The sequence below is a fragment of the Andrena cerasifolii genome, chromosome 13 (assembly GCF_050908995.1).
Source record: "Andrena cerasifolii isolate SP2316 chromosome 13, iyAndCera1_principal, whole genome shotgun sequence".
Classification (NCBI taxonomy): domain Eukaryota; kingdom Metazoa; phylum Arthropoda; class Insecta; order Hymenoptera; family Andrenidae; genus Andrena; species Andrena cerasifolii.
The window spans coordinates 11493924-11506895 of NC_135130.1; the positions used below are offsets into that span (position 1 = coordinate 11493924).

General features: G+C 46.3%; 2 protein-coding genes across 3 annotated transcripts; one reads left to right on the forward strand and one right to left on the reverse strand.

Annotated features, from left to right (window-relative positions):
• Positions 1-837: 837 nt before the first annotated feature.
• Positions 838-8935, forward strand: 14-3-3epsilon (tyrosine 3-monooxygenase/tryptophan 5-monooxygenase activation protein epsilon). 2 transcript variants are annotated; one of them, XM_076825262.1, is made up of 5 exons: positions 838-1048; positions 3472-3778; positions 4376-4719; positions 5356-5422; positions 5510-8935. In XM_076825262.1, exons 1-4 carry the CDS (start codon positions 985-987, stop codon positions 5409-5411), a joined length of 771 nt encoding a protein of 256 aa, XP_076681377.1. In that variant the 5' UTR covers positions 838-984; the 3' UTR covers positions 5412-5422; positions 5510-8935. The 2 variants fall into 2 exon arrangements, with proteins under 2 accessions (XP_076681377.1, XP_076681376.1); XM_076825261.1 differs by having other exon boundaries at positions 839-1048; positions 5356-8935.
• On the reverse strand, positions 8934-12902 carry LOC143375768 (uncharacterized). The gene is made up of 5 exons (XM_076825208.1): positions 11360-12902; positions 11123-11275; positions 10901-11065; positions 10412-10825; positions 8934-9960 (listed from the first exon to the last, which is right to left on the reverse strand). Exons 1-5 carry the CDS (start codon positions 12713-12715, stop codon positions 9607-9609), a joined length of 2442 nt encoding a protein of 813 aa, XP_076681323.1. The 5' UTR covers positions 12716-12902; the 3' UTR covers positions 8934-9606.
• Between the last annotated feature and the right edge of the window lie 70 nt (positions 12903-12972).

Consider the following 12972-nt stretch of genomic DNA (forward strand, 5'->3'; position numbering starts at 1 on the left):
ATGGTGCAATTATTTATACGATAAATAACCGTAGCCTTTTTGTTCCATCGAACGAATTGTATTGATTTATTGTAAGAAATTAAAAACAGACGATCTGAACGGGTAACGTTTGCCGTCTAATATTTTATTACTACTACCCAGTGATCGTTCAGTTTACTTATTCTTACTTTCGTATTTCGCGCGCTTACGCACTAGACGCGAGACAACTCCGCAGTTTTAAGTTAGTCCCGCACGCGGGAGGTCCCTAAATTGTACACTTTTGATATTCAGTTTTTTCTGATTCTTTAAGTAAAATTAACTTCCACCGAGTACGAAGCATTCCCTCCATCAAATTTTATTCAAATAGAACTTTCTAGAGGTACTTTAAGTTTCTAGATCTCATTCTGCGCCTCTTTTTCTAGTTCCGTGCACCAGAAAGCCCTCGCGTGTCATCGATTACATGATCCGCGAAATATATCCTCGAGCATTTGTCGTTTAGTATAATTAACGATAAAATACGATGGGTTTCATGTAGTACAGCTAATACTCCATAATCTTGAAGAATAGATTACTTCAGCTCGCGGTAATACAGTATTTTCTTCGTTCGTAATCGCCGTTAGTTTCTATTAAATCGATATTCCGTAAAATTCCAACGCTATCGGGAATAAAAGGGCGAAACGTTATTCCTTCCGTGGCTTTTAAATGGAAATTCGGCCACCTCCGCCACCGGATATTCAGCGAACATTAACCGACATGCGCGTAGCGTCGGTAACGACGGATGACGTCACGCGTAGTAATACACGCCGGGTAGCGCATGGCGAGTGGAGTGTCTGCAGAGGCTGCGCGAGCTGGGAACTACTTTCGATTGTTGGCGGGCGCCGCCATCTTGGTCAGTGAGCTTGCGAGTGGCTGTACGACGAGGTGTACGTATTTCAGTGGAAACGAGGATTTCGTGCGATTTCCCTGAAACCCTTCGTCTACCCGTGAAATCCACGAGCATCGAAGATGTCCGAACGGGAGGACAGCGTTTACAAGGCGAAATTGGCCGAGCAAGCGGAGCGCTACGACGGTGAGTGGATATTTTTCGGGAAAGGACCCGGCCTGCACCAAAATGAAACCCACGAAATCCGACACACAGAGAGAGAGCACGGCCTGCAAAGAGAAAGCAGCCTAGCACCGCCCTCCTCGTGGCTCGTGAACCTCTCCGGGTGTCACGATTTCGACGAATAGAACCGTGAGCCCCTCGTCGGGAGCCGAGAACCTTAAAACTCCGTCCGGGTGGATCAGGTTGGGATCTGTCAAAAGCGTGGAAACGTCAAATACGAGGATAAACCAGGCGATGGTGCGGAGGAGTCGCCGGCCTCGCAACCGGTGTTTCCTTTACTTAAACGGCGGTGGATTTATAGCCTCTGTCACCGCTCCGGCGGATCTTGTCACGATACCCGCACGTACTATCGGGGGGGCCCATTCAGCAGCACCGGTGGAGGAGCGGTTCCGTCGCTCTCGGGGCTTCCCGTTGTTTCGTCGAATGCTGGGTAACGCCGTTGCTAGGCGTGCTGTGTTCGGTACTTTAGGGGGCCCCTCTGCAGATAACCGACAAGTCGGTCCTTCCCGACGCGCGGTGACGCATAGACACGGCACGATACTTACCAATCGCTGCCGGGTTACTCCTTTAGACACGTAGTAACGCGTGCTCTGCTCGTGGCATTTGGCCTTGAAAGCAGAGAGAAATCACTTGTGGCCGATCGGCCAACCGAGAGATCTGCCGAGTCGTTCACTACGCTTTCGATTAGTCTAGCGTTTCCCTGTTGTCTTTCTCCAATCATCTCGTACTTCGTTATTACGCAGTACGAGCCGTTACAATTTCGGCTACGAGAGATAATTTTTTTTTCTTCGTTTCGCTCCCGGCGAAAGCCGTCCCGCAGTGGGGACTGGGCGCCGGGTAGAAGGGGGAACCGTCAAATCGGTGCCTCGTTTTCGTACATCTCTCTGGAAATTGTTACGCAGCGAGGCTACGTGCGCTCCTAGGGATCTGACGTTTTGCGAAGGCGAAGTGTATCCCCTCCCGGGTGTATAGTTTCGAGTAACGCTATTTAACTGGCCCGTGTCTCCCTTTCCCTCGGGTCATTCTCATAGCGTGGACGCGCTCTAAGAATAAGTTACGCTCGAGCGAGGTACACGTTGTAGTTGGCCGTAACGTTTCTTTCGGTACAGCCTTCTGGAGCTCGTTTCGAGCTGGCCGGCCAATAATAAATACATGGGGGGACCGTTTCACACTGCACCCTAGGTCCCGAAATTTCGAAATCGGGTTTCACGCTCCCGAGGATCCAGGAGGACTAACCAATGAAGCGGACAAAGCGCACAAAGAGGGGCCGCTTCGCATTCATCCAGCGGAGGAGGCTGCTTTTCATAATTTCGTCGCCGCGTGGGCATGTTAATCGGCGGAGGCACACGCGTATTTAAAGTGTGTTGTCTGTGGTGGATCTTGGGCGAAGAACGGCCGGCCAGCGTGGAGAGGAATGACAGAAGGGTGGAAGGGAGAGGAGGCGACGTTGGTTGCCCTGGATGTAGAGAAGGATGGGTGCAGAGGAAATTTGAGGGTTGCGCGTGAGGGCGAGGGAGGCAGGGGGAGAGATTACGAGTGGAGGGTGAGAACGGCAAGGGGGTGAGTGAGACACGGCAATGGTTGGAGGGAGAAGAGGGACCGTAGCAGAAGGAAAGTATTGATCTGTGCCTGGCTATATCCTACGTCTCTGTACACCCTCTTCGTCACGGGTATACCGCGTTCGCGGTAATTCTCGCCCCGGGAACCACCATGAACTTGATTTTGATCTCTACGTCTACGTAGATGGCCCCATCACGCCTTCCTTGACTTAATAAACAGAGGGTAAATATCAACCCCCGTGAGCCGAGTATTTTATTCGGCACAACTTCGTTAGGAGAACTGACCTAGGAGATTGGCGAGATGATTAAAAAAAATTTACAAATCTTTTGCACTGTTTGCAGGCTCGTGACGAGACGCGAATGTATCGGAGCGCGCGTTTATCCCGGTCGATATCATTATTCTTGAATGCCATACACACCTATAGATAATAAATACATAATAGTAACCAACTTCCTCGGAAAGTTCAAGGGGCAGCAGGTTAATATATGCCTGTGTACTCGTCTTCTTTGCACACCGGCTCTCTAACATCCCAGATGAAACTAATAATACATCCACACCGGGGTGACCGCGCGTATCAATAATCGATATAGGTCATTTCCAATTCATTACTTTACCGTGATTTCATACAATGTCTCTCATCAAAATTTAAAGCGCCTTTTCGTTATTTTACCAAAAAAAAAAAACAAATTATTTAACACCTCAGCGGTAAAATTCTATCGGCTCCCAGAACTCTGTCCTATTTTTTTTTTTGTGTATTCTGATTTTGCACATCTGCTCAATTTAATGGCACTGCCGTCAACGGCGACGCCCGCCGGCGTAATTTGCAGAAATGGTCGAGGCGATGAAGAAGGTCGCTTCGCTGGACCTGGAGCTGAACGTCGAGGAGAGGAACCTCCTTTCTGTCGCGTACAAAAACGTAATCGGCGCGAGGAGAGCCTCCTGGAGAATAATCTCGAGCATCGAACAAAAGGAGGAGAACAAGGGCGCCGAAGGAAAGCTGGAGATGATCCGTCAGTACCGATCCCAAGTAGAAGAGGAGCTGAAAGATATCTGCGCCGACATCCTCGGGGTTTTGGACAAACATCTGATACCTTGCGCGTCCACCGGCGAATCTAAAGTCTTCTATTATAAAATGTAAGGAACTTTTGCAGTTTCCGTAGCCAAGGACGGCCTGTCTGCAGCTTGGAAAGCATTCCCTTCTTAATTGCTTGAAACTTTGATCCGAGTCTCATAACACACGTCTCTGTTGCAGTGCGCGGTACACTGTTCAAAGTAAAGGAAGGATTTTCCGCTATTCGATTGAAACCTACCATTACTTTCAGCAGCCTGTATAATTGTATAATTATATTATAGTATCACGAATTTGTTTAAACGCTAACCGCCTCCGTAACACGGTAGCCAGCAATACGGAAGAACGTTCCGTCTCGGTCACTGATTTTTGAGGCATTGCTTTTTAAAACATCCAGCCGGTCTGGCTCGATAACTCCGCGAGGATAATTATCGCGTCACGGATGTAATTTACAAATAACGATCAATGCTTAAAATGAAATTCTTATTGTGCCGAGCCACTGTTTCGCAGTGCCATAAAAATCTTGGGAAAGCTTAGCGATAATCTTGCGCAACTCCCACGAAAGTGTGCAGGTTTCGCACGAGTAATTTTTATTTAATATCCTTACGTATTTTTGTACAATGACCGGCGTGCATGTTCTCACCGGTGTTGCATATTTATAGGAAGGGCGACTACCACCGTTACCTAGCTGAATTCGCCATTGGCAACGACAGGAAGGAAGCAGCAGAGAACTCTCTCGTAGCTTATAAAGCAGCCAGCGACACTGCTATGACAGATCTGCCGCCGACTCATCCCATCCGTTTAGGATTGGCGCTCAACTTCTCTGTGTTCTATTATGAGATTCTCAATAGTCCCGACAGAGCGTGCCGCCTTGCGAAGGCAGCCTTTGACGACGCGATCGCGGAATTGGACACCTTATCCGAGGATAGCTATAAAGATTCTACCCTTATCATGCAGCTCCTCAGGGACAACCTTACTCTGTGGACGTCGGATACGCACGGAGAGGGTTAGTATACGCCTTTACTAGGAAGCTGCGTTGTTCCGGGGCGGGGAAAGGTTTTTAGCCGCTTTTGAAACGCTCCCATTAGGCTGTAGAAGCGCCGTCGCGCGATCAATAATATGTATTGCAGCAGCGCGATAAAATCTTCCCCGGTTCTATCAGATTTTTTCACACAGACATATCACGGTCGCGTAGGCAAAGCGTCGATGATATGAAAAGGTTTTATATTTATTTTCCGCTTCAAATGGTACTTTCGATGATCGCGTGTTCCCGGACGAAGAATCATTGCTTCATAATTTAGAGATTGAGCCCGATCGCGAAAACGAGGCTGCGGCCATTCCCACCAATGCTTGAGCATAAAGGCACACCCCTTTCGATACGCCCTTGCACCGTACGATCACCTGGTGAGCAACTCAAATCTTCCTTGCTCCTTAAAAGTACCAATACCTTGGCGCATTTGCGTTTATTTGATCCCCGGGGTTCGGCGAAGGTAATCTGTTTAACTGATACGGTGGAGATGGATTTGTGATTGGAGATCAAAATGGCTCCACCTTGCTCGTTGATGGGTTACCGTTGTCAGAAATTATTCGTAGGTTAATATGTATGTGGTTTGGCTAACGGGAATTGTTTCTTCCTGGACAGGGGAGGGAGAACAGAAGGAGCAGCTGCAAGACGTGGAAGATCAGGACGTATCGTAACTCTAACTGTAGTGAGTGTTATCTTGCGCATATAAAACTGAGACACAAGAAAGCAAAAAAAACTCTTAATAACTTGTAAGCAAACGAAAACAATTCAGCAGGTGGCAGTTCGGGGTGGGAAGGGGAGATCTTTAGCGATTGCGTGAGTCCTAAGCACGCACGTACGTACGATTACTCCAAAAAGAAACAAAAAAAAATATACCAAATCATTCGATAAACGCATCATTGAGTTACGGAGCACACAGAAAATTAAAAAAAAAAAAGGTAACATGCAAAGGGACACGCACTCTGCGCGGTAGAGACTGCAGAAAGCATTTAGAGAGGCACTATCCTTTGCCATCTTTTCGCGTATCTCGAAGAAGAAATTGACGCTGTCTTTACGTTCTTCTGTGCATGCCCGATCGAAAAGAAATTACGCGAACGATGTCGAGAGCGTTGAGCGGATTGCCGATCGACGGCGTAATACGTCAACTAATAATTAAAAAGGGGTATACAAAAAATAAGTAAACGCCTGTCTGTCGGGATTGATCCCTGGCTTTTATCGGTTTCAGTGAGTGAGAACGAATTAATAATGTGTCCCCGATACGTTGTTTCACGTAATGGCGAAGCATACGCCAATGCTCGACGTCGATCGAAGTGCATTGTGTTCGTTTTGTTTTTCACCCGCCCCTATTCCCCTAAATCTCCTCCTCTTCCTCGGTCCTCATCCCCCGCTTTTTTACTGCGCGCATGATCGTCGCCTCTCGCATACTATGATTAAATAACGATGTTAATAATGTATGCGTGTAAATCGAATGTAAATCATCAGTTTATCGTAAGGATAAACGGCGCTCTCCGACAGGACGAAGCTGGAAGTGGTCGCGGTGGCGCTAGCAGTCACTTCCAACCACGCATCTTCGTCGCTGCTTTCTGTAATAAGATATTATTATGAATGTACTTCCGAACGAAATCCGGCTCAAGTAATAATTTCGTACATAGTTGAAGCATGAGTTCTCGTGTGGTCATTGAAGGATTTATTAAAACGAAGAAGAGATACGCTTGCGCGAAAGCGTCGTACTTAACGCAATAACGATCGGTCACTGGTCTTAAGTCTGGCTTTCGCGAACGAAATTTTGTGTTGAATAAAAATTTGGAAAAAGAAGGACGAACCAGTAGTGTCATCATTTCGACGCGGTCTTTTTTTTTTCTCACTCCTCCGCTCAGAGAGTGCGTTTTCTGCGATCGACGAGAAGGAGTATCGTGGTAGACGAGGCTTCTTTCTAAGGAAAAAACAAAAAGGAAGAAAATTACGTTTAACGTTAAACGAGAAAAGGAAACAACAAGTAGCCGTCTAGCTAGTCTGTAATTTGTGGTTGTACTTTTTCATAATGCCCCCACATTGTGTATACTATAACGATCGCTGTGGTATAACGAATTACAGAATAAACGATTGTATCCCTACTTTTCTTCACCCGCGCTCACTTTCGATATCACCGTCCTCGATTCCATTTGTATCTTGGTTGATCTGCCCGTGCGTTTGTGCATTTCTTTTCTTATCGGCGAGCTGTTCCGTCGACTTACGTCCGAACATTCCAAACGATACCAGAGAGTTCATTTGTTAGTTGAAACGCGAAATTTGTCTGTGCATATTTCCGAGGCGAGCTTAGCGATACGGCATCGGCCATTTATTACTCGTTGGCAATTACAGTGACGGTCAGAGATTTACGGTGTCGCACGCTCAAATAATTTGTTAAAGTATTCCTAAGTTCAAAGGCACCTCCCCGAGTGATTTAGAACACAAATTACTTGCAGCGCCGAAGTACCGAGTTCCCTGGAGCTTCGCTCTTAAAACGCTGCCGTAAGTTTCTGACCGCCATTTCGTGCAAGCAGCAAAACTGAATCCGTCAGACCGGCACAGTTTCGAACGAAGGGCAATCCGTATAAGCGTGCAGCAAAAAAGCGAGGTGCGTTATATCGTATATCAAAGGCGAAGGGAACGCGCAGAATCAAGCTCCCCCTAGAAATCGGTGTGCATCGTGCCCCCCTTGTATTTAGGTATTAATAACGATAAAGAAAAAAAATTGATAATCATGTTATAAAATACGTTACAAAGAATAACTCAAAGTAATATCAACGGCACCGTAAGTAAGTATATGCGACTAATTTTAAGAGCGTAATTAAGGTATCGAGGATAACCGGTAGACTCGAATCGTTCGTACGATAACGGTGAGAGAGAGAGGGAGAGAAAGAGAACAGTTTGAAGTGTGTTTGAAGCGATTCGAATCGCGTGTGGAGTACGACGGAAGGCGATGGGACTGGTGTGAAAGAGGGTGAAGACAGAGAGCATAGGATACTGGAAACATCGGTTAGGAATTATACAGAGTGTTTCAGAATTACAGGCGCAAGCTTGACTTAGAACTATTGAAAAGGAACAGAAAAATATACTTAAACGCAAGCCCGTGAACTAATCGTTCGTGAAGTATCCAGAACCTTCTTTAGAGCTTAGTGATACGATCAAGCTGCCAATATCGCGTTATCATTCATAAAGTGAATTCGACGGAGCACGAAGGGCCATTTTACAGTAACACTTGAATTAAGGGAGAGCCGGGCATAGTGGTTCCGAAGTCATTAGTTATTAACACATTGAAGATATCATTTATTAGTCTTCTAGCGTGTGTAATCGTACAAAGAACTGTTGACTTGCGACCAAAAATACTGAATACCTCATAAACAGTCAGTTTGCCGACCTGCGTTTAAGCCAAGCCCTTCACCTGCGGCTTCGAAACACCCTGTGTACAGGTTGCGAATATAAATATGCATATACACGCGCCACGAGCGGCAAATCTTAAAATTTTAGATATAACACCTTTGCAGTGGCAACGAAAACGGCGTAGCGAATTCCAAACGACGATAAACTGTGTGATACCACCTCCAATTACTTGCTTACACAATGGATTAAGGAACAAGATGAACGAGTAGCCCAGCGCGATAATATTTATTGTTATCGCTTGCGATATAGCGTGACTCATAAACGAAGCAAAAAGAGTGAGAAAATGTAGAGCGTTTCCGACTAAATAAACTTGTAGATAGGCATTGACACCTGGGTCGTTCGTGAAACCATTAAGAGGAGATAGCCGCGATCGGTTGTGTCGAGCGAGACCGCTTTTGTCCTTTATTCGCAGTATCGTTGTGCGTGCTTAGTCGATTTTTATATAACACACACAAACACACACATCTATTACTCCATCTTTCTAGATGTACTACTCGCCCTTGTCTCTGTATTATAAATATTAGTTGTATCTGTAATTATCTTCGGATCATTCCATCTTGTCGCTAACCCAAGCCCACGAGCGAATAATTAGACACGGATATCGAGACTTTATCGCCATTTGGAGGAGACCAATCGGCCCTTTTATTTCTTTTCCTCGATTCGTATGCGTTCTCACGCTCTGTACTACTACGATCAATGCGATTACACCGGATACGACCTTTTTCTGTAAAACCACACACGTGAAAGCTACAAATAAAGTAATTACAACTCTCTACTCGTATCGTCCGAATCTTTATTATCTTAGCGAGCGTCAGTACATATCTCAGAAATTAAAATCTATCGTTCAATGGGTTCTCCTTATATCGCACTGTTCTGTACAGAGTGAGTCACCTGTTTCTAGAATCTACACGACAATTTGGAAGCAATGATACGAAAGGTGTGATACATGTCTTCTGCAACCTCGGACAAATGAAAATGGTGCCACTGCTATTTTACCATTCAGCTCAATGTCTTGTACTGAATAGTATATAATACACCGGAATGAGTTCTGCAATGTGCACCAGAGTAACAGCTCTAATTAGTATCTTCCATAGAATCATAATTTAATGTAGTAATTGGATATATGTATTGTTACAGCAGGCGTGACCTTGAAATTCACAAAACCATGTAAATCTGCTGGGCACACATTCTGTAAAATACAAGTATTATACCATTATGCATCAAATTATGTATAATCCTGTGCAAGATATTCGTTAGAGCCGTTACGCAATACACACTGTCAAACCTTTGTCAAATGTGTGCCAAGAACTACTGATAGAAAAAAATGGCTCTTTTTATGTTACCATATCAGGTGACCCAGATTATACCTATCGCGTAGCGTTAATCAATTAACAAAACGATATCGGAATACGCTAATATTGCACATGTATCTCTCTTGCAACGTGATTACACAATCGCGGACTGCGTGCTGCTATCTCTCGCGTCCGCATTCTGTGATTGATTATCTCTCGCGATACTGGTCTCGCGAAAGCTCGACGTGCCCGATAGCAGACGCCTTGGTCCACGTCTATTAACGTCCACCTGTTTCAGGATCCGCCTCAACGTGCTGTCACCACCCGCCATGATCGGGGACAGGCTGAGGCTCGGCGCTGTCCGGGTTTTAATCATGCGTGCGCTCCGAGGAGATCTCAGTATTTGATCGGTTGTTCTGCGCCTGGCAGACTTTAATTTCACGCTGCGCAGCATGTCTAAAGAAACCACTGGCCCCCTTGGTCCTGGTACGGTATTCCTTCTGTTCTCCTGAAACGTGAAATTCCTCCTTTAATCGTTGTACAACCTTTTTCGCAGGTGGAGTAGTGCTGGGGCGAGCGCTGTCGAAGACAGAAAATTCCAGAGACACTCTTAAAGGAAACGCTGCTGCTGTGCTAGCGGAGAATGTATGTTTTATTTAGTTTTGTAAGCTGGAGCTGAGAGCCAAGGGATAGTCAAGGAGAGCTTTGATAGCTTTTGAAAAATAAGAGACGCGTGTCTTTTTATTTTGGCCCGTTTGCATGTTTAGGATATGAAACCACCCCTCAAGGTTCATAAGAAGAGGAGTCTTCCTCTGATAGCTTTAGTTTTTGGATATGTTTTAGAGGACCGAAGAATAAGAGATACATATTTTTTATTTTGACTCGTTTGCATATTTAAGGGGCGAAACCACTAAAGAAGGGGAACGCATGCTTTTATATTGGAAAATCGTTGGACTTGCCTTAACATTCTGCGGTGCTTTTTTTAGGGTGACTTTCAGCAGATCCTCGACGGTGATAGATGGCCTACCAAGCAGCGGCGTCGAGCACTTTCTCGAGGGCGTCCTGACGCTTCTACCGCTGCTGGGGGTGGTTGGCGTCATCGGCTGTGCCGGGGACAGGAAGGACGGAGGGGGTGGTGGTGGTGGAGGTGGCGGCGGAGGAGGAGCACCTAGGGGTGACGATCGCCTCAGGATCGATGGCATCGGTGGTGGAGGTTTCGGGGAGCTTCTCCGTGTATCTTCCAACGCCTTCTGTAGTTTCTTCAGCTGCTGCATCAGTGTCTCATTGTTTTCAGCCAACTTCCTGGTGACGTCCTGCATGCTGCTGACCTCTGCGGTTAAAGCGCCGAGGGCGGTTGCGTGGCTCGCGCGCACCTGCATCGGAGACAAGGCTAACATCTCCTGTTCAACATGTACCATTGCAGAAAGCGTTCAGCAACACCCACTCACCTGAGTAATCTCTTCAGACAAGTGGCTGACTTTCTCTAAGAACGTGTTGATCATTTGCTGATTCTCCGAGCGCAACATTATCATCAGCTCGTTAAGCTCTTCAAGCTTCGGTGCTCTCCTCTTCGAGGAACACATTAAGAGAGTCTTTTTGAAACCACCGCAACTCTGAAACAATCGATAGATGATTCCAGGAATATTTTTTTAGTTAAAGAAATATCTTACTTTTTTAAACGTTCTTGTCAGCCTCTTCGTCAACCAGACGCAGAAGAGGACGACTTTCACAACGGGTTTCTTAGAAAGTCGAAATCGCGGGGATTTCGGGGTCCGAGAGCTGCAGCAAGTGCATTTTTGGTGGTAGTCAGTCTCTCGTTCATGCTGCAAGAACAGATTACGAGTTTATTAGTCTTGCTTAATTATAAGATTAAAATTTGAAAGCGGGTCGATATTCTATTGAATCACCTCTTGCAAGCACGTACTGCAGCCACCAGAATCTGACACAACCGGTAAATCCAAGGTAAGAGTGCTTGGTGATTCTGGTGTGCAGGTACTCCAAGGTGTCTTCGTAATTATCGCACTGGGGCAAAAGGAACTCTGCCCATTCTTCGTCTCCTCTGGCAACAGATCAGTTATCATAGTGGAGACGGCTGGTTTCTGAGACTGATCTATCTCTTCGTCATCGTCGAATTTTAACGTAGTCCTACACCTCTTAGCAGGAGGCGGCGAGCCACTGCAGGGTGTGGTCGAGCGAGCCCTTATTCTCGTCACATTATTCTCTACCACCTTGTATTCTTGCCGCTTGTCGACTTTATCGTCAGCTTCATCAGTCTCCGCGAAGGGACGCTTATTCGTCCGCTCGTTCGAATCTTCCTGCGACGCTAGGGGCGATGGCGTGCGGCCACAGAAGGACGTCTGTACCGATCTTGCCTCGTCCACCTTTTTGTACTTCGATAGAAAATTGGAAATATATTCCTGGGTGGTAGCTCGCATTTTGGAGCTATTCAGTTGCCGCAGGTTCGAAATGATCCGCTTGCATTCGCTCAAGTTAGCGGTAAAGCAAGTGCCACTTGGATCTTGCGAGGTCTCGTTGACTACCTCAAACCGAGCACCACCACCTTCCTCTGCACGCCACTTGTCACCTTTGTTCTCCTCCTCGAATTGGCCGATAGGCTCGCAAGCGGAAACAGCGCACCTAAGCTCTGCCAGTAATTGAGAGAACCCCTGTTTTTGGGCCTCCACGTCGGAATTGAAGGTAGCAAGCTGCACCGGCTCTGAGACATACCCACGGGGAAAATCGTAGGCTGACTTACTGTCACAGGCGCGAGCCTCGAGTCCTGTTTCTGAGAAGTATTTGTCTTCCTGCAGGGACTCACAGTCATTCATCTCTAACTTAATCGCATCGCTCATTGATAAGGTCTTGTCCATTGGGAAGCATTTGCCTGTGGGCATATCAGTCGTTTGCTTCGGTGGTCCATCTTGTTCCACCTCCGCCAATTCTGCTTCTTGTTGACCGCCGCAATCATGTTCATTATCTTTATTCGAGCCATTCAGATCCAGCTTTCTTCGTCGCACCCTGGGTGCAATCTCTGGGCTCAGGTCATCGTAGCATGATAACTCTACTTGCTGCGTCTCAAACAGTACAGACTCGGGGGAACGTTCCTCCAAAAGCCGCTCAGACGATCGCCCCTTTCTCTTCAAGGGAGCAGCTTCGTTCCCCATGTCATCGTCAGACGTGTCTGCCTCCTGCAGAAGCATTTCCTGTGAATGGTATAACACCTGCTTGCGGCGAGGTCTCTTATAATTCTTCCGTGTTGCCATGGCATGGATCTCTGTAAACACTTTATCCTTATCGATCAATTTTTACGTGTAACAAGCTCGTGGATCATCCACAAACGAGGTATTAACATTCTGGGAGTAAAAAGTTTCTAAGATAAATAAATTTGTGCCCAAGAACTACACGTCACGTTTTTTAAATTAGAATTATTAACATATATCAACCGTTGTACTTGTCGCATACACGGATGACATTGTACTGAAGGTTGCCTGCTATCATTCGTTCGAAGTGATTATTTGTT